The 22,859-nt window shown below is 39.4% G+C and overlaps 3 protein-coding genes across 10 annotated transcripts in view; 2 read left to right on the top strand and 1 right to left on the bottom strand.

The window, feature by feature from the left end:
• LOC6566856 (protein WBSCR14 homolog) overlaps nt 1-1,579 on the top strand; it is a 33,626-nt gene extending 32,047 nt beyond the window's left edge. Inside the window, exons 8-11 of the mRNA XM_001993480.2 lie at nt 49-694; nt 750-873; nt 940-1,069; nt 1,127-1,579. Of these exons, the coding sequence (XP_001993516.1) occupies nt 49-694; nt 750-873; nt 940-1,069; nt 1,127-1,260 (1,034 nt within the window). The 3' untranslated portion in view covers nt 1,261-1,579. The remainder of the gene's footprint in view (nt 1-48; nt 695-749; nt 874-939; nt 1,070-1,126) is intronic.
• A 518-nt stretch (nt 1,580-2,097) lies between these two features.
• Nucleotides 2,098-3,893, top strand: LOC6566855 (probable cytochrome P450 6t1). Its single transcript, XM_001993479.3, has 3 exons — nt 2,098-3,385; nt 3,486-3,626; nt 3,698-3,893. Exons 1-3 carry the CDS (start codon nt 2,129-2,131, stop codon nt 3,836-3,838), a joined length of 1,539 nt encoding a protein of 512 aa, XP_001993515.1. The 5' UTR covers nt 2,098-2,128; the 3' UTR covers nt 3,839-3,893.
• Nucleotides 3,894-4,268: 375 nt separating this feature from the next.
• LOC6567077 (protein FAM102B) overlaps nt 4,269-22,859 on the bottom strand; it is a 51,353-nt gene continuing 32,762 nt past the window's right edge. Inside the window, exons 3-11 of one of the 8 annotated variants that reach the window (XM_032739633.2) lie at nt 14,763-15,273; nt 14,160-14,471; nt 13,859-14,091; nt 13,465-13,796; nt 13,175-13,257; nt 9,910-11,145; nt 7,350-7,952; nt 5,981-6,186; nt 5,730-5,917 (exon numbers count right to left, since the gene is read on the bottom strand). In XM_032739633.2, the coding sequence (XP_032595524.2) occupies nt 5,799-5,917; nt 5,981-6,186; nt 7,350-7,952; nt 9,910-11,145; nt 13,175-13,257; nt 13,465-13,796; nt 13,859-14,091; nt 14,160-14,471; nt 14,763-14,938 (3,300 nt within the window). In that variant the 5' untranslated portion in view covers nt 14,939-15,273 and the 3' untranslated portion in view covers nt 5,730-5,798. Of the gene's footprint in view, nt 5,918-5,980; nt 6,187-7,349; nt 7,953-9,909; nt 11,179-13,174; nt 13,258-13,464; nt 13,797-13,858; nt 14,092-14,159; nt 14,472-14,762; nt 15,274-22,859 lie in introns of all 8 variants that reach the window. The other 7 variants (XM_032739632.2, XM_032739636.2, XM_032739637.2 and 4 more) reach the window with 7 other exon arrangements.

Here is a 22,859-nt window from a genome sequence, read left to right as displayed (position 1 = left end):
ACTAGTACAGTGCATCAACTAATTGCTTCTCTTGTTCTCACACTGTAGATACACGCCTGCAGGCCGCCGTAGCGAACAAGTCGCATCAGTCAAATTCTTCCGCACATGCCATAGCCAGCGGTGGCAGCAGTAGCAGCAGCAGCGGAGGCGGCAGCAGTAACAGCAACCAGCAGACGCAATCGCTGTATGCTGTTAGCAATGCGGCAACCCCGCCGTTGTCGGTGCCTGTGCCGTTGCCATCGCAGCACCACTCACCAAAGAAGTCGGCCTCGTTGCCCGTGACGATCGCTGCGCCGGCGTTGCACAGTCCGCCCGGCTCGAAGATGCTCAGTTTTAGTCAAGGCACCAGCAATTTGGGCAGCAGTCTGAGCCTGTCGCCGGACTCGCCGTTCCACGACTCGCAGGATTCGCCATTGTCGCCGAGCAGCCTTAAGTATCAGCCACGCGATACACAAAGGCGCGCAGGGCACATCCATGCGGAGCAGAAGAGACGCTATAATATTAAGAATGGCTTCGATACGCTGCACGCGCTCATTCCGCAGCTGCAGCAGAATCCGAATGCCAAGCTGAGCAAGGCGGCCATGCTGCAGAAGGGCGCTGATCACATCAAACAACTGCGACAGGAGCGGAACGTACGCAAGGAAAAAATCGAAGCACTGCGCATGGAGCGCGATTCGCTAAACAACTCTTTGATGTACGTCCAAATAAATAAGTTGTTTATTAGGCATTTACTAATTTCCATCCATTAGGCATTTGCACTCTGTGCTGCCGGCGAATGGTGCGCCTGTGACACGCCAGGGCACGGAGAATGTGCGTCAGCTTTATGAGGTCTATGTGCGCTACAAGACAATGAGCGATTGGAAGTTCTGGATTGTAAGTTGCCCAATACCAGATTCCTATTTACACTGCACTACTAATTAACAACTGACTTTGTTCCAGTTGGGTCTCATCTTGGAGCCTTTGTTAGCCTCTTACACGTCGACCGTATCCAGCGCCAGTTTGGATGAGTTGCGTCGCACAGCCTTTCTCTGGGTGGATCAGCATTGTTCGCTTATAGATTTGCGACCAGGTAACTATATAAGAAACATAAAACGTAAACTTTATTTAATTTTAAACTTTTTCACAGCTGTAACAAATAAATTAAAGTACCTGTCCATGCATACCGATATCGTCTCGGAGCCGCCCAGCAAAATGCAGGATGAGGTGGCCAAGTCAATGCAGAACACCAGCGGCCAGCATCCCAATCTGCATGGCTCCTAACCGTTTTTGCTGGTCGTGATATGAATTTAACCCATTGCTACAACAAACCCAATTCCCTTGGTTACTGCTGCTGCTCCTGACCACAGACTGCAGCTATAAATTGTACAAACCGCCACCCGCGAGGGGGACAGATTTATTATATGTATGCAACGGATGTAATTGTTAAACGTCTAACACAAAGTTAAGACTCCCAACAGCCCGAAAGCCGTCAACAGATGCAGCTGCAACTGCAGTTAGCGCCATGCTAAGCAGCATATAGTGCCTACAATTCTATGACTTAAGGGTAAAATAAAGAAACGATTTTACAATTTTTTCAAAATCTTTGGTGTGTTCAATGCAATTGGAACAATTCTTAAATTTGTATTATTTTCAGAATATTTCTGGATTTGTATTATTTAAATGCACTTGCCATGCAGTATTATGCAGTATTTTATTTACGCTGCTGATTCACAGTGCATACTTTTGCATATTTGTATGCCCATAAAAGTAATCAGTGTTTTTTTTTTTCATTTTCAAACAGGGTACTGCAGATAAAGAAAGAAAAAACAATAATATACAGGATTTCGAATGGCGTTAATAGATTATGAATTAATCAATTTTTGAGTAAAAAATTCGAACATAATTAGTTTGAGCAATTTCGAAATTTCGAAAATTCGAAATTTCCGACACATTTGTCTGGTGTGCGTTACTTGTTGAGTAATTGAGTAATTGAGTCGCTGGAGAGTATTGTGATAACCCAACTGCGCTGCACTCTTATCGCTTGACAGCTTTTGTTATTTTTCTCTCGCATTTTTGCTTGCATTCAACGAATGAAAAATGTTAGTTTATATTTAGTCAACTTTTAATTGTGCTCATCGCAGGCAGCAAAATGTTTATAGCTTTTCTTGTGGGGATTCTTCTGCTTATTTGGTTGTGGCAACGCTGGCACTTTGGCCACTGGCACCGCCGAGGTGTTCCTTATATTCCAGCCACGCCCTTTGTGGGCAATGTGTGGCGTCTATTGCGCAGCTGTTGCTGCTTTGGCGATCAGTTCCGTGAGCTGTACGAAAGTCCGTGTGCCAAGGGCCACGCCTACCTCGGCATTCACGTGCTTCACAATCATGCGCTGCTGCTGCGCGAGCCGGCGCTGATTAAACGCATTCTGGTCGAGGATTTTGCACAGTTCTCAAGTCGCTTTGAGACCACAGATGCCATTGGCGACACAATGGGTTCACAGAATCTGTTTTTCTCCAAGTACGAGGTGTGGCGCGAGACGCATAAGATATTTGCGCCCTTCTTTGCCGCTGGCAAGGTGCGTCATATGTACGGACTGCTGCAGAAGATTGGCCAGCAGCTAGAGCAGCATATGGCCAGGCAGCTGGCGGCCAGTGACACAGATGGACATACGCTGGAGCTGGAGGTCAAGCAGCTGAGTGCGCTATTCAGCACGGACATCATAGCCTCGCTGGCCTTTGGCTTGGACGCCAACTGTCTGCGGCAGCCGGACGCAGAGTTTCGTCGCTTGTGCGTGGAGGTGAATGAGCCGCGTCCCAAGCGCCTGTTGCATCTCTTTACCATGTTCTTCTTTCCACGCTGCTCCAGGCAGCTGCGCACTCACTTGTATTCGGAGGAGTATGAACGTTTCATGCGTCAATCCATGAACTGGGCCATGGAACAGCGGGCGGCCAGCGGGGAGCAGCGCCATGATTTGATTGACATATTTCTGCAGCTGCAGCAGACACAGCCGCCGGATAGCGTGGTGCATCGCCGTGATTTCTTTGTGGCCCAGGCAGCGTTTCTATTGTTGGCTGGCTTCGATACCTCCTCCTCGACGATCACTTTTGGCCTCTACGAGCTGGCCAAACAGCCGGCCATACAGCAGCGCCTCAGGCAGGAGTTGAAAGAGGCGATAGCACAGAGTGATACTGTTGATCAGTTGGGCTATGAGACGCTTAGCAGCCTGCCGTATCTGCGCCAGGTGGTGGATGAGGTTCTCAGACTTTATCCGCCTACTGCATTCCTGGATCGCTGCTGCAACTCGAAAGCAGGTTATGATTTGTCCGCCTGGAGCTGCGGCTTACCCATGCGCCTTTCGCCTGGTACACCGGTTTATATATCTGTGCTGGGACTGCATCGCGATGAGCAGGTGGGATTTGGATAACTACAACTCATATTCATCACATATAATGATTCTAATTTCGAAGCCTGAATTTGAAAACTAATCTCAAATATTGTTATTCATGCAGTATTGGCCGGAGCCATTGAAATTCGATCCGGAGCGTTTCTCGCCGGAGCAACGCGTACAGCATCAGCCCATGACTTATTTGCCATTTGGCGCTGGTCCTCGCGGCTGTCTGGGCACACTATTGGGTCTGCTGGAGATAAAGGTGCGTTTTCAGTTTGATTTACTGACTGCCTATCTTATAAATAATCGGCATGTGCTGCCTTAATCTACCAGGTGGGTCTGTTCTACATACTTAAAAACTATCGCGTGGAGACCTGCACCAAAACTCTCTCTGAGATGAAATTCGATCCAAGGGCCTTTGTGCTAACTGCTGCTGGCGGCACCTATTTGCGCTTTGTCAAGGATCAGCTGTGAGATTGCCCCAATCAATTCAATAAAAAATTGCAGAAATTTTTAGATTTTCACTTTATTGGTAATTGTTTTTCACATATGTACTTTTTATTTTAATTTTTCTTTTTTTTTACTTTTAATTTTCTTTCATCTTAAGATCAGCTCAAAAATGTTCACAAACTTTGTCAGTTGAGCTAACCAAATACTGTTGGCCATAAATAGCTTATCAGTTGAGTTATCTGATCAGACTATATACTGTAATTATTGCATGTAAAGCTGGCTTATCAACCAAGCAATTGAATATTGAACTGTGCATTGATAAAGAAGAAAATGTTAACTAAAAACAATAAAAATATTTATTTACTGCAAGAGAAGTTTAATGGATAATTTTGGCCACATATCACCAACAATATTTGATTCGCTCGTTACTCTTGACCATCAACCATTTGTATTGTTTTGTTTTTTCTTTGTTGTTTTATTTTTCATCATATACAATTTAAAAAACTAGCTCTCGAGCTACCTGGCTTGTATCTCTTCACTTTTTACAAATTATCAAAAAATAACTAAAGCAATTTTACACACTCATCATTACAGAACTAAGACCTAAGCTAACAACTAATTGCATTTTGATTTTTATGTTTTAGTTTTAATGTTAACACAAATTTGTATTTTTATTTTATACATAAAAGTTCTCAGTTGCAGAATTGAAATGTTGAGGATAATTGTAAAAGTATACAAAAATGGTTTGCATTTATATTACTAGCTACTCGCAAAGAATCGAATTTAACCAAAATGAACAATACTATTATCAATGTATTTAAGATTCAAAAGCAAAATGCAAACTTTACTTTCAAAAAATTCTCCAAAATATGCATAATAATAATAATTTGTGAACTCTTGTATGCTGCAAACAATTTGCGTAGCAATTTCAATTGGATACAACTTTCGCTGTGGGTCTTCTTCTAATCGTTTTCTTTGATCAGTTTTTTTTTTCAAATGGAAGCAGCGTACATATATTATGGCATTTGTGAATATATAGCTCAACGGAAGGTTTATTGATTCTCTTCTTCAATTGTGTATGCGTATTTCTGTGCGTGGCAAGCAAATTTGCATTTTGTCTTGGACTAATGAGAATTTTTGATTTTCTATTATTCTTTTTCTATTTATGTTGGAAGCAATAAATTAATTATGGTTGCAAGTATTTTCCTTAATTTTGAAATTGTACGTAATTATTATTTATTTATCTTTTAATCTAATTTCTATATACATTTAAAGTGCAAGAAATTTAATGCTTTTTTCTCTTAGTAAATTTCAAAAGATCATTTTTGGTTTTCACAATATACAATTAATTTTGTGTTAGTTTTTGACTGACTTCGGAAGTGTGTTGGACGCTGTTAAACAATTAAAAAATAAATAAAAATGTGCAAATACAATTCAATGATTATCTTGATGTAAAATATAAGTCGAAACCGACTTTCGAAAGCCCAACAACTTCCAGAAGTTCAAACAGCAAACAGCTCAACCTAAAATGCTAACACACAGCGCTCCACAGCGGGAGACCCGCTTGTTAACATTGTGTTGTAAGGCATGGGTGGCTGTTGTTTTTCTAGTTTTCCTCTAACAAAACGCTTAACACACACACACATTATTTATATCGGTATATAGGCATATATATGTATATATGTGTATATATATATAGCTAGTTACATTTATAGTAGTGTACTTTTGACATGACATACATGCCATATTCATACTCATATATAGGTAGTACTATATATGTTTACTCTCACTTTTAGCTTGCAAGTAGATATCATGTAAAAATTTAATCATTACATTTATGTATATACTTCAAAACTCATCTTATTTTTGTTTTTGTATTTGTTTTTGCTTTTCATTTTGTTGTGGGTTTGTTTTAGTCTTCTAATACATTTTACGAAACGCGCACAGACACAGACACAGACACACAGGATACGTTGAATCGCTACTATCTCCGATCCTGCATTACGACCTGCTTGAAGGCGCCCGCCCGCACATTCGACTTCACCTCATGTCCGCCCAAAGAGGCGGTGCCATCGCGCGCTATATACAGTTGTAGGCCGGATGCTAAGCAAATAAAAATGGAAAAAGTTGAATTTAAATACGCCATTAATAAGTCCATTAACTTACTCTCTGCTGACTCGCCCAACTGATCCAGCTTCGTATCCTTCAATATCTCATCGATTAAAGAGTTGGGATTAACGCGCGTCTCTTCGACTCGGTCCGAAACTCGGGGCCCATCATCGAGGGCGCCCTTCTTGCGTTTCTCGCCGCTGCTTTTCGTCCGATCTAGAGATCCTGTTTCACTTATAACTAACGAACCGGAACTGGGATTCCTGCGAAATTAAAATGACAACACGAATAAGAATGTACAAATATAAAATAAATTTTATGTATAAATTAAAAATAAGAGTAACAAAAAAAAAAAGAGTATACGCGTTGCTCTCTGGTTTTGGGTGAGCCCATTTGATTAGTACACACAATATGGGGCAACGTGGAGGGGAGGGGGACAAAAAACAACAATGGAAGGCAATCGAACCTGGCCATGCCATGCAATGCAATGCATATTTGTGTGCGTGTATCGGTGAACTATGCTTAAAGCTATTTGAATATTGCTGACAAAAAGTGATGGACGAATGAGACACTTAATAATTTAAAAGCTAGTAGTTCATAAAACTGCGTGGCAAATAAGTGGGAAAAATACCCATTTTGATAAGCATATAAATTAACAAATTAAAAAATAGGTTATTGTATCTGCGATATCACATAACAATTATTAAATAATAATAAACAATAACTCTGTAATTGATAAGAGATACATATTCGACGATAATTTACACAATGATTATTTCAAATATTCATAATAAATATTTTTTACAAATTATAAACATAAATATATATATAGAGCTATATATAATAGAGCTGTTCTGGCGAAGACAACTATATTTCGTTTATTAAATCTTTTAAGTTTATTACATGCTTGGCGAAGTCTGTTTTAACTTTGTGTATATATTTAGCTGATTTCATTGATATTTAAATTGTCTAATTTAAGTATTGTCGCTATTCTCTAGGTTTTACTGTAATTAGGAAGCAATTTTCAGCCTAATAAATCTGTTCTTTCTATTTGCATCCTCTTTTATAATTTACAATATCTCCTGTACAATATCTCATTGATTTACTGTAATTATTAATTTGTTGGGCTATAAATTGTAAGTGTTTTTTGAAATATTTATTGCATGTTTATGATCTATATATAATTTTCATCTGAAATGCTTTACAAACAGATATATATTGATCTACACAACAAATTACAATTCGATTGGTATTTGATTTTACGGACAGACAAAACTGTATTGAACGCCACATAAGTATTCCAGCTCTATTATATATTAATGGGACAATCAGGTGTCAAATTGAGTTACGAGCACAACGACAACAATAGTTTCAATGAGGCAGGCAACTAAGTACAAATCGTTTGGAATGTAGAAAGAGAACCCACATCATGGTGACACTGGGTCGGCGTATGATCTGTGTGGTGGCCAGCGGTGAGAGCGTTGCGCCCGAGACTGACATCATTGTGGCCGAGGTGAGAGCGGATGCCTCCGCTGCGGCAGCGGATGTGGAGAGCAGCAATGAGGCAGCCGATGGATTCGAGCGTATGCTGCACGCATCGGTTGGACTGGCCGCCAGCGAGCTGAGCGCATCTCCGGATACAACGTTGCCCAGCCTGGGACTGTTGCCATGTCCATTGGGTGAACCCACCAGCGTCTGCTGTGCTGGGCCATCAACTGTGTCTGCTGCTTGGTTACTGTTCGGATTGCACTGGAAGGTGATAAGGGCGCCGCTGCTGCTGCTATTGCTGGCGTTCGAGGAGGATGCCGAGTGATTCGAGTGGATGCTGGCCAGTGTTCCGCACGGCGAGGAGTTGGGGCCCAGCGCATAGCTGCCAGCATTTGCTGCTGCTGCTGCTGCTGCTGTCGATTGTTGCCGGTTGCTGCTGCTATTGTTGCTGTTGTTGTTGTTGCAATTGTTGCTGTTGCTGCCGCTGCTGTTGCTGTTGCCGGTATTGTCGAAGAGGCGTCGAGGCACGCCGCTGAAGCTTCTGTTGTTTGTTTCACGCATTTGATGAGGTTCGATTTGGATTATTTCATAGACACAGTTACAGATCAAAGCGTTTTATGGTTTGCATTTAGTATATCGGAAGACATAAGAAATATAAATAAAAAAAAACACACATTTGCAAAATATGCACAATTTAAACTGATGAGTAAATTATCCCAATGTTAATTACAAGTATTCAAATACCATTCGTAAATATGGTAAATATGTGTATACAGTGTATGCTTGTTTTCAACTCAAGAAACGTAAACAGCCTTTTTCACTTGGCTGGCACTTTGGTATAAAAAAGCATTTGATTCTTTAATTTATGCGTTTTTCATATATATGTTGGGGTGGGTATACATGAGTGTGTGTGTGTGTGTGTGTGTGTCTGGTGTGTCTTGCGTGTACCAAATAATATTAATAATCAAGTTAAAAATGAAGAGAACGCAATCAAATCAAATGCAATAGCAATGCATACAAATTATTCATTATTTATTTTAAAATAGCAGTAGCCCTTCAAAGTTTATTTAAATCGCGTTTTGCACAGCAAAAACCTTTGCTGAAATTCAAAATTAAATTAAATTTTAAACTATCAAGCAGCTCCACTAGCGGGTAAACCAATTCAATTGGATTTTTTTCCGTCAAAAATGTTTACTTTTAAGGCACACAAAATACGATATTGATGATTGTTTGTTATTTTGTGTTATTTTAGCCTGCGTTTTGTATTATCTAACTTGTAAGTCGCTGCTAAGCAAATTTATTGCACTCCCAACGCAAAGACGAATTGGTAATATAACTTTGTCAACTGCGAGTTGAGGCAGCAGCTATTCTAAAATGTATAAAGCTGCAGGCAAACCCAATTTCAACAGTTGTTTTTAGCCAAATGAAATGGGGGCCAAGGTAGAGTTTAGAATGTGCCGAAGGTCACTTGCTAAACAAAAGTTCAACAGCAGACAAGCGGCACACGACAAGAGTGTGGACACATCCTTGCTCCAGTTTCAATCAGTGTTCACCTAAAAGCACAAATTGCAGCCCGACTGAGGAAAGGATGGTAAGAAGAGATGCGTCAGACAAAGAGTAGTCGGAAATAGAAAATTGAAGCAATCAAAATTTTAAGTGCTTCTTAATTAAGTTGTCAACTTGGTACATTACAGAAGGAAATTATAGCAATAAAAGCCCAAATTGCAGTCCTGCCTGACCAATTCTTGCTATGGGATGATAAAGTAGTCCAATGTTGCCAACATATAAGGATTGTGTTTAGTTAAGATATCTTGAGAAACAAAAAAGTTTTTCAAATAATTCTAATACCCTTTCCAAGGGTGTATAATTTAGTGGTAGTTCTCCATGTTAAACTAGCGTTTAAATGAGTGTCCTCAACTTGTGAGTGCTTAGTAAGTGTAGAACCAGTGGCAACTGTTATCTGTACAATAGGGTGACCAATCCCAGTGATATAGCCCTTTGGGATATGGTTAATTAATATACAAATACATATATAATACATAATAGCCTTAAAATTAGCTTAAGTCTAACTAAACCCGGGGGATTATGATTAGTAAAAGAAACTTGAACTTGAACGAAACGCAATAAAACACAAACAGAGAAAGAAAACAACGGGCAAAACAAAACAAATGAGCAAGAGAGAGAGAGATAGAGATAGAGAGAGAGAGGGAGAGGGAGAGAGAGACGGTAAAGAAAATGATAAACAATTTTGCAGGGCCAGGACGCGACAAAAGCGAACGTGTGTGAAATGAGAACTGAACTAAACTCAATTCCAGGACGTTAACGTTAACGAGTCAGGCTTAACGAGCAACGAGCAACGAGTAACGATTAACGAGTAACGATTAACGATTAACGATTAACGCTTAACGAGCAACGTTGGACTGCTCAACTAGTTAAATATGTAGTTTCTGTTTTTTGTTTGTTTTGTTTATGGATATCAAATGAAAAACGCGACGCACCTCATAAGCTCGTAGGCAGCATTCGTGGAATGTGGCCGCACCAGTGACTGGGTGATTAGCTGCTGCTGCTCCTGTGTGACGCTGGAAAGTGGCGTGGATGAGGTGCCCTGCAACATGGTGCGACGATAGGCGCGCTCGAATGGCGTGCGTGACATGAACGATGCGTTATTTGTGAAATTGTCCGCCGGTGAGTCGACAGCATCGTAGGTGAGCAAACGATTCACATAGCTGGTGCCCAGGGCCGGTTTGTCAGCGGACTGTATGAGACGATTGAAGCTCGGCCGGCGTTCGGAGGTGGGCGTCAGAAATGGATCCGGTTCGATGCGTTCGCCAAGGACATCGGGTATGGTGCCCATGGAGCGCATCTTTTGTATCGGATAATTTGTGGGCAGCGGACTATCACTGCCGCCATCCTGACCAATGAACTTGGCATTGCCGACCTTCAATTGATGCTGATGCGTTTGATGCTTCACAAACAGTTTGCCCGATGACCCGTTCGATGCGGTGGAGCTCTTGCGCAGATTATAGCCATGCAGGGGATGATGGATATGCAGATGATTGTACTGCTGAATACGCAAACGTTCTTCCACCGACTGATCGCGTATGCGCTGAAACTCCGCTCGCACCGCCGCCTCAGAGTAATCGTCGAAGCAGAGATTGTTGAGCGATTTCATTTTGGGTATTTGTGCATGCTCCGCCAGCTGCTTGAGCCGACGCGGCGAATTCCTATCCAGCTCCATGGAGGCCTTGTGAAATTCCATTTCGAGTATGGATAAATTCTCCATGGATTTGATTTTGGCCACACGCGGAGTGTGATAGTTCTCCTCGAGGCCCGAGTCATTGTCCCCCGAGTCCTCATGCGGATACTCATCGGATGAGCTTGTGTCACCGCTATCGTATTGATAATGTGTGTTCCGCTGTTGCAGCAACAGCGGCAACGGCATCTCAGCCATCGGCGTGCGGAAGTCCTCGTAGCCGGCAACATGGTGCTCGCTGGAATTCATTGTGGCATTGGGCGTCTGATAGAGCAGCTCCTCGCTCACATATTCGATGGTGGTGCTCAGGCTGACAGTCACTTGATGCTCGGCCGGCTGGGTCTTTGGGGCAGCGGGGCCAACTTGATGCTCCTGCACCAGACCGAGGCCCAGGCCGAGGCCTTGAACCTGTTCTGCATTGTGCTTTTGCCTCAACGCTGGTATATTCAATTTCATGGCATTTATAGCTCTCTGATTGAGTCTATTGAGTAGAGAAACGGATTTTCTAAATCGACTGAGGTATGTTTGTTTTTGTTTTTTTTTTATCGTTTTTGGGCGACGTTCGTTGTTTGTTTGACATTTGTAATTTGTAAGGTTTTACGTGAAGGTTAATATGTTTTAGTTTACAGTTGGTTAGTTGGCCATGTACCCGATTATTGTTTATTTATTTATTCAAAGTATATACAGAACATATGTTGGTTATAAAAGAAGAAGAAACAAAAAGTGTTAAACAAAATTAGCCAAAACAAAATATGATTTACCAAAAAACTAACTTATGAAAACGCTTAAGCTACTTTAAAGTAAGACCAGATTATGAAATGCCCATCAGAAGAACCAGGTTAAGTATGTTAATTATTATGTAAGCTAACACCAAATATGCAATAGTACTTATATATATATATAAACTCTAGCAGGTTTTGTGGATGAGCATATTTCTTTTGGAAATTCCGTTAGGCGTACTTTCAAAGTTAGTTCGAAACCACACCAAATGTGGGAAAAAGCAAAAGAACATTGTGAAATGCATTAATTTAAATGTAGAACGAGCCTGATCATTTAGTTTATGCTTTGATGTAATATATGTTTAATTGCTAAAACTGGAGTTTAATTTCTCATTTGTTTTTCATGGAGCGAGCAGGGACTATTTTTGTATTTTAATCGATATTTTTAATGTTAATAATTATATAGATATATATATATATATATATATATATATATATATATGTAGGGCACTACACTTTGTTTGCGAGATGTTCAACGCAATAGGAATACATTTTCAAAGTATGCAATTACCACAAATATAGCGCTAATCGATGTTTAGACTTGCTATGCCAATGTTATGTTTTATAATATTATACCCCGTATAAGCGACCGACCACAATGATTATGTAATTGCATATTAACTAGCAGCAACTGCTTGAACTGTTTTTCTGAAGCACAGTTTATTATATTGCAAAAAATAGTTGCAAATTCAGTTTACAAATATAAATGGGTATATATACCATGCTTGGTATTATTATTTAAATTGTGCAACTAAAAACAAGTTAAGCAGATATATTAAAGGTTAAACGCTAAAAATGCGTTAATTACAGCGAAGCAAATCTGATAAAATGTCAAAATGTGAAGCGTGACCTTTGAAGAGCCTCATCATGACGCCAGCTGAGTTGCCCGATGAAGTCATCGGCTGTGCATTTCTATTGAGTAAACAATGCTCTTGCCTCAACCATGTTCACATTGTGCAGATGCACAAAAACATACATACACACATACGTATACCACCCACCCCGCCTACGCACGAGAACTTATTTGCAAATATATGTGTGGACAGGGAGAGGGAAATGTTCATTTTTGCTGCTTAACAATGAAAATTTGTGGTTGACGCTAATGTTAAGAATCGATAGCTAGAAAATAGTTGTGATTTTAATTTAAGTACATGATAAGAGCCTAAATGAACCATTTGTGACTAGAAACTAGTTTTAAAACTATACTAAATTTATGACTATTTTCTATAATTTGCAGCACTTGCTACTAAGCTAACTTAACTATGCAAATATTATAAATGAATTAGGAAAGTAATAAGATAAATTAAAGATTTTGTGATGTGTGTGTGTCGTTTAATGTATGTGTGTGTTTTTGTGTTAACAGTGTTGTGTATTAAGTAATTTTAGTAAACATTGAAAAAGAGTTTCTAGTCATGTGTGTAAATGTGTTTATGTAAATAGTGTGTGTGTGTGTGTGTGTGTGTGTATTTCGTTGAAGGTTACACACAACTGTTTTAATATAGAGAGCTTTAGCATATATAGCGCATATAGTGTAGAGGAGCATAACAAATATTTTATAAGATAGTTGTAATAGAAGGTTATTTATGTAAATTAAATAGTCGTCGCGAATTGTGAGCAAAACAAATTAAATTCAATGTCAAGGCTTTATACAAATTTGTAGCAATACGTAATGACTAAATGGTATATGGTTTCAGTTCTTGTTGTTGTTGTTGGCGCTGGTTAGCTACTTACCTAGCATGCCCCGAGTCTCCCTCGGAACTCTGCCTCGAATGTTGACTGTGCGAAAAACTACTATATCCCGAACCTTTTGACATCTAAAAGGGAACAAAAATATCGTTAGTTTTCTATACCTCACTTCGACATTGTACATTGGTCACTGTGCAATTAGAACACCTTCAAGATATTTTTCTATACAAATTTAATATAATATTTTGTGGGTTATTACCTCTAATTATGTTTTTCTATATATATTCTAATGTGCAAGCGACCACTGCTTTTAAATATTATATGAATGTGCTCACTTGACTAGTATTACTGGAATTTCTGGAGTGTCCCATTTCCATAAGCGTAGCGGTATTAACGCCTACGGCCACACCACCACCAACGCTCACACCACTGACGACACCGCCACCCGCAGCACTGGTGCTAACGCCAGTGGTGCCATAATTGTTGCTCCCAATGACGCTCAGGCCGAGCATCGTCTGTGTGCCGGTGACTGGCGTGGTGGCACTGGCCGAGGCAATCACATGCTGCTGCAGATTATCCGTGGTCAACGTGACACCCGATTCCGAGGATTCGGACAGACCAGAGTCTGTGACAATGGCCGCTATCACTGCCTGTACGTCGAGATCTACTAGTAAAACAAAAAAATATATATACTAATTTAAATGCAATTAATTGAAAGTTGACTCTTACCCTCCTCCTTTGTGCTGGAGGCGGGGCGTGTGCCCGGCGCAGTCATTGGGATGGCAACGCCGCCCAAAGTGGCGCCACTGCCGCCCAGGGGAATGGCGGAGCCACCACTGCTGGCACCACCAATGCTGGAGAGCGCTGTAGCCGTTGGCGTTTGCAATCCACTGCAGGCGCCATCATTAACAAGATCATCAGCGGTAGCTTTGCTCGGCTTGCTCTTCAGGCTAGGCGTGGGACTGCAAAAGAAATAAAAGTAACATCAGCATAGAAATATATATATGCATATAAAGATTAGACTACTCACGCCTTGAAGAGTATATCACCGCTTAGCATATGCATTTTAATGCTAACTCTCAGCATGGAGTTATCCAGGCGATGGCGCGAATCGTAGCCCTCGAGCAGAAATCGGCGCGATGTGAGACCTGCGCCAGCGAATTCGGCCAGATTTAGATCGATAAAGCCGAGTTTGTAATAGCTGCGACCGCCCTTCATCTCCTTACGTATCGAGATGCGCAATTGGCAGGGATCCAAAACGCCAGTCGAGGCATTGGCGCTCATCTTGCACAGGAACTCGAAGCTACGATTCCACTCGACGCGATGATTCTTCACCTCCTCGCTGTAAGTTTAAATAAGAATGATCTTCTGAGTATGATTTTAAAAGAAACTTCTAGAAATTGAAGGTGTTTCGATAGCTATTTAGATGTATAAATTATCGATTAAGATTCTCTACTGATTTCATATATTTCAAATTGATTATATACATTTTAAAGCATCTTTCAAATGTAATCATATTAACTTTATCAATAGTACCACAATTGGGACCAGGAAGGCTTGTCTTAAACTATTAATAGTTTATTAAAATAATAGTTTCAAGAAAATAAAATATATATATATGGGTTAAACTTACCGACTGCTGTACTCCTGAAAGGAGCCACCGTCCAGTAGACGTATCTTGGCAAAGAGCACCTCATTGACCAGGGCCACCTCGACCAGATCCTGCAGTTGGACCTCCACATTGAACTTGTACTTTTTCTTTTTCATCATAAAGGCCATGCCAGGGGCGCTAGGCCCAAGTAGTGTCATCAATTGCTTGCCTTCAAGCCGTTAATTTGCGGCGTTGCCACCCGATCCCAAATAAACTAAACTATTGCCTGCTTTAAGGCGGTTGACAGGCGCCGCCTTGGCCAACTCCTTGGCTACTTAATTTGTTTGTTGTCCCCTTTGCTGCTATTCGGAAATTTGAGCTTTGAAAATGTTCCACTCCACGTAATTTGTTGTTGACGTTGCTTTCGATCTGTGGGGCTTTTCTCTATATTTCTTACTATATTTCTAGTATTGTGTATTCGTGTTGAGTTATTTGACAGCCATGTTTAGGATTTGTGCATGGCTCTGGCCTTGAAGTCCCTTCACTCGTCCACCTGCAAAATAAAAAGAAATACAAATCGTATTAGAGAGGATGTTTTGCATTACATATTGGAATTTGTTGGGGAAGTATGTGTGTGACTTTAATAGATATACAAAAAACCTTAAGAGTGCTCTGTGTATTGAACTGAAATTCAGTAGCTACATACTCATATTATATTCGTTGCTAAGGCATTCATTCTACTTGACTGAATTGAATAGGTAACTTAAGAGGAGTCATCTCGTGAATATGGCAATCTCAATCTCACTCTCAAATTAGCTCGAACACCAAGCTCCGAAAGACGCCAATGAATATATTGTGACTACTCTTCTAGTAGATGTGAAGAACCTTCAATCTTGATAGATTTTTATTTGACGGCTACGACTAATATTCCGAATCGATATTCCAAAAAAGGAAATTGCCGTTTTCCTTGTGTCACTCATTCATTCATTCAAGAAACAGCAGCTAATATTTGTTAAAATTTATCAATAAATATTCTGCACACGTACATCTCACAACCAGCCATTATTTGATTTTTTTGAACGATAATATGTGTGCTAATGCTAACCTATTTGTATGCAGATTCATTTATATTTATAGGGTAGCTTTTGAGCGAGCAGCCATTGATTCGAGTATTCTAAATATACATATTGGCAGCCAAGAAAGTTTTCTAGGCGCCTAATCGCAACGCTAGAGCATTCAATCATTCCTTCGCAAAATGAGGTGAGTAAAATTGATCGTATAAATTAAGCTGCAGCACTTAAATAATTAAAAGGGCAACACGCAAGACACCAACAAGCGTCGGGAACAGAAATTCTTTTGGTGTCGACTGTGCGTGTGCGTGTGCATGCCACGCTTTGATCAATTATCAAAATTTGTATCGCTGATTTTAGGAAATTTTATGACGCACTCATCAGCGTCACAGTTGCTGTCGTCTTTATGTTTGCCGGCAAATTAATACACGTATAAAAATATAAAAAAAAGATAGATGAAAATAATTAAAATAACAAATAAGAAACACACACAACAACATCCCCTACACTCCTACGAGAAAATTCTTAGGTTTTCCCCTTAACATTATTGGACGTGCCGCAATTTCGAAATATTTAGTTAGCTGACTAATGTTTGTATCTGATCTGTTCGGGGAATTTCAGACAATGTGCGTAATTGAAATGTGTATCTTTTGAGACTCAGTTAATCTTGCGTCGAACAAAAATCAATTCTGACGAAAAGTTAAAAATACTATGTTAGAAGTTTTGATATTTTTCTCAGTTCAACAATATGTGCAAAGCAGAACACGCTCTGAAATGCAACGAATTTCAATTTCATAGTTTAACAAGTGCTAACGATAATGTAATTATATAAATATATTACTGTTGTACAATTCTATTATGCCAGGGAAACTTTTTAATTTTAGGTTTTTGGTTAGTGTAGTTCTGTGAAAAAGTCTTACTCGTAAAACAATACCAGAAATTAGTTGAGAGCCCTTGAGTATTTTTCCAAACGGAGAACAACTGAACAATCAACAAGTGCAAACAAACTTCTAACAATGAACTTATTAGTTCTAATGATATTTGGTTTACATACTTCAATTTATGCAATTCACTCAAGCCAAATTAAAGCCTCGGGTCTTCTTCAGAATCTTAAGCATATTCGATTGCCAAAAAACAAATCCGTGCCACGCCAATTACATCCATTATGTCCAATGGCCACACCAATCAGCTGGATAAACAATACCATTGCCGAACCCATTAACCCAGATACAGCCGCAGGAAAAGCCGTAGGCACGCCCCAAAAGGAAAAGGATACAAAAAAAATGAAGGAAATTGCACCCCAAATCACTTGCAGCGTTTGTTTTGGCTGAGTTGTGGTTTTCATCTTTAAGCACGCACATGTGACCGCACCCAAAATAAACCTTGCCGAGCTACGAACTCTTTGCCGGATCCTTTGGGGATAACTTAGCAGGGTTAACTGCTACCTAAACCGAGCAGAGAAGTAAACATATGAACTGACTGACTGGCTGCCAGACAACTTGACAATACCCTTTAATTCAAAATGCGTACTTGTTTTTTGAAAATGAAAATGGTAAGGATTGAGTTTAATCGATTGTAAATCGGTTTCGATTATAGATTATAAGTTAACCCATTGCCTTGGCGATGTGAAAACTGAGAATTATTGCCCAGATCTGTATTATTGATTGGCGGCTTTTAACTTCAGTTCATTTTCATTGTTGTTTTTGAATTGCAGAGTATTTCTGCTTTTTTTTTTATCGAATCTGTGGGTGTGGATTGGACCAAGTAACTATAAGACCGCAAGGCATGCATAGTGTTGTACTAGTTTCATGTTTCGAGTCCTTGTCCTGATGGCTTTTTAATGAGCCAGCTTGAGTCTATAAGGACTACACTGATTTCAGTGATTTCAGCTCAGTGATTTTGTTCTCTTTTTGTTTAGCTGACAAATGTAAAAACAAGTGCGTTTCAACTCGAGCTGCTTGTGAATTGATTGCTCTCTGCCAACCAGTCCAATCAGTGTGGCGCAGAAGTCAATTAACGAGCGTTCACAAAATTGCCGTTGATTAGGTCAACTTGACCTTTACCTTGCCGCATCATTCGTTTATTTATTAACAATGACGCAGCAGCTAAATGTGTGAGAAGAAAATGTGCATACCTCAAAAATAGAGGCAAAGCCAGAGCACGTTAGCTTGTAAACAAAATTCATTGCTAAATATGCCACACATAATAAATACCGAATTTATATATATATAAATATATATATATATATATATATATACGTATCTGCATCTGACGATTTGATCACATCGCGTATCTTGGCCAACAAAGTCACAATCATAACAAAAACAAGAACAAAGCCAACAGCAACAACTGCCGCCGGCGAATGACAAGCAAACTCTTAACGAGCCACAAGCGCAAAATTGTCGCCACGAATCTGGCGAATTAAGTGTTCTCTGAAATGGTGAATTTTAAAATTAAAGCTGAGCAGACGTCGCCACGTATCGTGTCACAGTTCACCCACGAGAATACACATTGTGGCTCTTCTGCGTTTGATTTCAAAATGCGACGACACAAATGGCAACAAGTAATAATGCTCTAGTCGAGGGAGCTCGACTATTAGATACAATGATCTCTATGCATTATCGATTAGAAAGATTTATATTTGTATATATATTTAGTGGTTTTATTGATATCGATTTGTACCGAATTAGCAAAAAAACGGAACATTTATCGATAAAATGCAATAAACTTAAACTTAAACAATCATTGTTTAACCTGATCAAGAACCTATAAATGTTATGGGGTTGGATATAATTCTATTTTGCTGTCACTTTCTTATTTTACTTTTCACCACGTCATGAAACCCACTTCCCCATTTTTAATGGGCTCTATCAAAAAGATAAACAGATAATACGGACAGTGAGTATACGTATAAAGAAGTAGAAAAAGAGACAAGGAACGATCTAGGAACAAAATGAGTTGGAGAAATTATGAAATAGGAAGAATGAGTAAATAAAATAATAAGGAACGAAAAAATACCTAAACTTAAAGATAGACAAGCTCCTGTTTAAATTAAGGAAGAAGGAAATGTGTAAGGATTGAAACAAATGAAGGTAAGGGAACAATAGATTTATCTATATAGAAACAAAGTTAAGTCTAAGTAAAAAGAAACAGATCAAGAATTTCAAATGAGAAATTTGTAAATTCTACGCTTGAATAAAGGAATACGTAAGAAAGAAAAAATACATGAAATTAAAATGGAAGTACTTTATCTCAAAGATTAAAGATAAAGTTCAATATAAAGCTATAAGGTAAGAAAACAATAGCGTTGTCTTTTTCATTGGAAGTATAAAGCAAGTATAAAAACCAACTAATCAATAAAGATTTAAAGAGAATTCCTAGAGGAAGAAAGACAAGGGAGAATTGTAGATAGTATTATAAATAAAGATCGCAAAGTCGAGTACATGTTAATTGTTATAATAATAAACAACAATTGCCAACCTTGATTGATGATCACTCTGCATGTTGACAATGAATGCTTATATCTTGATCTTCAGTAGTTGCAATAGACATGCATATATAAATATATGCATGTATTATTGTCAACGGCTAGATGCAAATGTTCACATTGAACTGTAACTGTGACTTGTCAATTCAGCGAAACCACATAATACATATGTAAGTGCAAATGTTGAACATGTTCAATGATTTGGCATATTGCGTAATCTGAGGGCAAAAACTAGTCAATTGTTGTGCAGAGCTGGCAAACTGTGTTGGTTTTTTTCTATTTTACTCCCACTTTGTACTATTTGGGTTTGGCTATCACATTTTAGTATTTGGCACAGGCTGCTTGCTGCTCTCATTTCATGCGATGCTCCCAAAGTGAGTGCCAATTTGCGAGATGGCTGATTGAATTAACTTTTGTTTAGCTGTATTTATGAAGTAATAGCTCACTAAGATACCAATGTATCTAGATTGCTGCCAAAGATGCCAGAGACCGATAATAGCAGTGACAAATGAGTTCGTTCTTCACTTGATGATGGTCATGGCCATAGTCAAGATGCTACTTATCTATTTATCAGAGTTAATTAGCAAGAGCTGCAGCTGCACTCAAGAGGTATCCGCAAGAAATAAGTACCTTTAACTTCAGGTGTTTAGCCAACATTGCAGATTAAATGGTATCAGCATTAATAAACATGAACACCTCAGAGTTGTGTGCAACGCAAACAAAGTAAACACGAAAGCAACACGATCGACCCTCGCAACAAGTGTTTTAAAGAAGCCACGAGTTGTGTGTGTTGTGTTCCACCCAACCGATAGCTGCTGCAGCTGTTGCACACATGTTCAAATGTTTTGCATTCACTTGTCTGGCTTCCCGCTTAATGCTTCATGCTTGCTGATATGAGTTCACTTTTCGCCCCTTTCATTTAACCCCCTAAAATTATTTGAGTGCTAATGATGTGTAAAACAAAACACATAAAGAGCATTCTTTGGAAGGCATACAGACATATACAAGTATGCTGGCATATGTCAGAGCCGAGGTCATCCCGAGTGTCGGTTGAGTGAGCGTTCTGGTCATAAAGATAAGCACGGAAGCCCAAAGATAAGAAGTTTTTTGTTTGTATGCAGAGCAAACAGCAAACGACTGAACAGCAACAAACATCAACTCAAATTGGCAACACAGGATAAAGGCAAATGGGCTGAATAAAGAACAGAAAAAAAAGTATTTAGCTTATAATTTACAAAGAAAATAGTTACTGTGTGCTTAAATAATGGAACATCATTGTGAAAGCTGAACTGCAAAGATTTGGTGCTTAAATTAAAGATTTGTTAATTGTTAATGAGAAAATATGAAAAATCTGGGGGTATTAATTGGTAAAATGGTTCAGCATTTATTGCACTGGATTGGTGAAACAGAAAAAAACCAATCACACCAAGAACATCTATAATGATTTAGGTAATATAGAGAAAATTAATTAATAGAGAGAAAGGGAGAAAGAGAGAGAAAATGTAATTTAAGGACGGAAAGAGTTATTTGTCGTGCATTACAACGACCAAATAGAGAAAGGGAATCAAAGTAGGCAGACAACCCTGCGAAATGTTCTACGGTTAATAGATGGATGTTTAAGAGATAATAAAAAAAACTGTACTGGAGATCGATTCCAAATGAAGATTGGATTTTAAGCAGTATTCAAGAATATGACGGGCATGCTAAGGAGACACAGAGATAGAGAAGCTTGAGGGCAAAAGCCTCATTAAATTCTTTCGCAAAACGCTTAATGAAGCCGAGTACACCCTTTACCTCATTAACGATTGTGAACAAATGGAGAATATGTTTCTGTTTGGTATCGAAGAGAATTCCAAGCATTGTCGTTGGTTAATGTCTCTAATCAACTAAAATATAATCCATATTTCCATCCATATTAATCCCATCTAGTTATCTGTGCACCAGCATTACATGTAGCTTTAGCACAGGTTTTACACTTCGCTCTAATTGCAGTGCTTACTTAACCCTTCAACCAGCTTATTATTCGGCTCGACTTGCAAAGTGCTCAAGTTGGCTGCAACGCGATACGAACCGAACTGAAAGTTCAGAAGAGGCCACAACGTGTCTTGATTGAAAAACTGGATGCTTGAGTGATTTCTCTTTTGTGCGCGCAAAGCATAAAGTGCCAAGATACCACAGACAGCAAGGGAGAGGAAGAGAGTGAGAGTGTGAGAGAGAGAGAGAGAGAGAGAGAGAGAGAGAGAGAGAGAGAGAGAGAGAGAGAGAGAGAGAGAGAGAGAGAGAGAGAGAGAGAGAGAGAGGCGCATAGACAATATCTTAGAGACGCTGAGTCATAAATATATCTAGAGAGACATTGACCTTGACAAAGCCAAGCGTTAATGGATTCGACTTTGAATGGGGAGGCAGGGCAAATTTATATGTAGATAGTACCACTAAGCAGAGAATATTGTCTGACAGTACTTTAAGAAACATTGAATGCGCTGCCAATCTTATTAACTGGGCTTTGACTTTGCTTGCCGCTGGCAACTGATTAACTTGCACTTTTGACCTTTTAAGTGGTCTGGCAAACTTTTAAAGTTATTACAGCCACGATGAATGTATTATATTTGTATATACAGCAGCACTCTCAATTTTACTACCTAACAGCTTCTATGATTTCACTATTATTACATAGCTTTATGTTCGTCCTTGCTCATTACAAGTACAGACAGACACACAACCACAGACACACACACACACACACTTGACAAGTAGTACTCATTAAGAGCGCAAACTTAATTTGAGTTTCTTTACTCCTAATACCCAGTACCCATAAAATGTTTTCGAGTTGTTTAATTTGGATGTATCAAGAAAAACAAGAGCGCTGATAGTTTACATATAACATAAAATGTTGTCATTATATAGAGAGTGAAACGCATATATCCTCAATATTGTAAAAAAAGTGATATTCTTAAATCTATTTTATATATTCTTAAATATTTAATATCAATATTTAAGCCCTAAATCACTTCAGTTTTGTTTAGAGGATATCTCATAGCGTGGCAACTTGTCTGTCTCTGCTTTGAGTATTCTGCCCGTTGTGCGGTGCTCAAGTGTTAATGAGGTTACGTCTAATGAATGCCACTGTCACCTGGGCGACCAGCTTGTCCTGTCTGGTGTCTGGTGGTGGCTGCTGGAATACGTTGAATTATGTCAGCTTGGCCACATTATCAGCGCCTACATACCAAGTGGGCAGCTGGAAGAGCAACTAGGACCAAGACAAGGTAGAGCAAGCCTTGTAAATTACTGTCATCACTCCGAACATCTTTTGCATAAATGACCCACTTTTAGCCACGCTTAATGTATGAAGTGAGTGCACAAATTGCTCAACAAATGCCCCAGTCAGATAGCTCACGAGCAGAGTGCAGCTCTTGGGATTGGAGGGCACATCGACATTAACCACTGGTGGTGCACCCTTAATTATACAAGTATACATTTGCTTATGCATGTACATTTTCACTAAAGGTGCATTTTAATTGTTTGGTTTTTTTGTAATCTATTTATTTACAAATTTTGTAGGCCATTAGGTGGTTCGACTTGAAG

Source organism: Drosophila grimshawi, unplaced genomic scaffold (assembly GCF_018153295.1).
Source record: "Drosophila grimshawi isolate 15287-2541.00 unplaced genomic scaffold, ASM1815329v1 contig_1377, whole genome shotgun sequence".
NCBI classification, from domain to species: domain Eukaryota; kingdom Metazoa; phylum Arthropoda; class Insecta; order Diptera; family Drosophilidae; genus Drosophila; species Drosophila grimshawi.
Note: the sequence above shows the minus strand (reverse complement) of the source record. Positions and strands in the feature narration are given on the sequence as shown.